Raw genomic sequence first — 1,096 nt, 5'->3', positions numbered from 1 at the left:
TTCATTAGTTGAGACATCTCTTTAAAATATATTTTACTTAAAGACTGATATGATACATCTCTTTGTTTTTCACAATTTACAAATCACGAACGTATTGCTTGATCCAAGGCAAGTATTTGTTGACTGGAGCGTAAGCTGTGTAGTATTTACAATAAGTGTAAACATAACTAGCAACACCTTCGACAGTCCATGATCCGTTTGATTGTTGACACATCAATGGGCCACCAGAATCACCACGGCATGCATTAGGTTGTTGAGAGCCATCAGGTCGATTATCAAATCCTTTACCCACGCAAACAACTTCTTCGTTGTAATGACAACCTTTGTGTGGAGACTGGACAACTGGAAGTTCAGCTTGTTGGAGATATCTTGCATCTTGTGGTGGATAATTTCTTGTTTTTCCCCATCCTTGAAAGAGAGTATTATCGATAAGTTATTAGTTTGTGTGTTTACTACTATTTTATTACAATCTACTACAAATGAATGAAACATCTAAGTGTAGCCTTCTTTAAATATGACCTGTAACGACGTACTATAAGAATTTTAAACAATCAAAATTACACTTTTTAAATAGCACACATTTTTATGTTAAACTAAAGCAGACTACAGGATGTCCGGAAAAAAATTATCGAGTTGTACCACTTCTATAGAAAAAAAGTTCTTGTGCGTGTTTCACTAAATTTGCAAGGTTTATCAAAGTTTCTCTCTTTGTCATATTAATTGTCATGAGCCATCTTTCATGAATAACTTGTACAAAAAATAATTCTCAATAACTTTAACGTTATGAAAATTGTAAAGAAAGTTATAATAAGCAGATATTCAATAGGTAAAAGTTGGTTATTGAGATTTATTAACCCGAGGTGATGAATATCATCACCCAGGATTGATAAATCCAATAACCAACGTAAAACCTATTGAATATATGTTTTATTCTATACCTAAAGGCAAAAACAAAACAAAAAACTTGAAACATTTTTTACAAAATAAAAAGTGCTCACATAATCAAATGTTCGAAATTTTTCTCATTATTAACTTTTTAATTACTTTAAGTCATTAAAAATGTAAAGTGAAATTGACAATAGAACAATAAATAATT

The 1,096-nt window shown here is 30.8% G+C and overlaps 1 protein-coding gene across 1 annotated transcript; it reads right to left on the bottom strand.

Moving 5' to 3' along the window:
• Window positions 1–408, bottom strand: LOC136809936 (chymotrypsin-like elastase family member 1; the record flags this gene model as incomplete). The annotated part of the gene is given in 1 exon segment (XM_067066503.1): window positions 1–408. A coding segment is annotated over 1 exon segment (332 nt), but the record flags the coding sequence as incomplete, so codon positions are not given.
• Between the last annotated feature and the right edge of the window lie 688 nt (window positions 409–1,096).

This window comes from Clytia hemisphaerica, unplaced genomic scaffold, assembly GCF_902728285.1.
Source record: "Clytia hemisphaerica strain Z4C2 unplaced genomic scaffold, Clytia hemisphaerica genome assembly, whole genome shotgun sequence".
In the NCBI taxonomy this organism is placed as follows: Eukaryota; Metazoa; Cnidaria; class Hydrozoa; order Leptothecata; family Clytiidae; genus Clytia; species Clytia hemisphaerica.
This window is presented reverse-complemented; position numbering and strand designations above follow the sequence as displayed.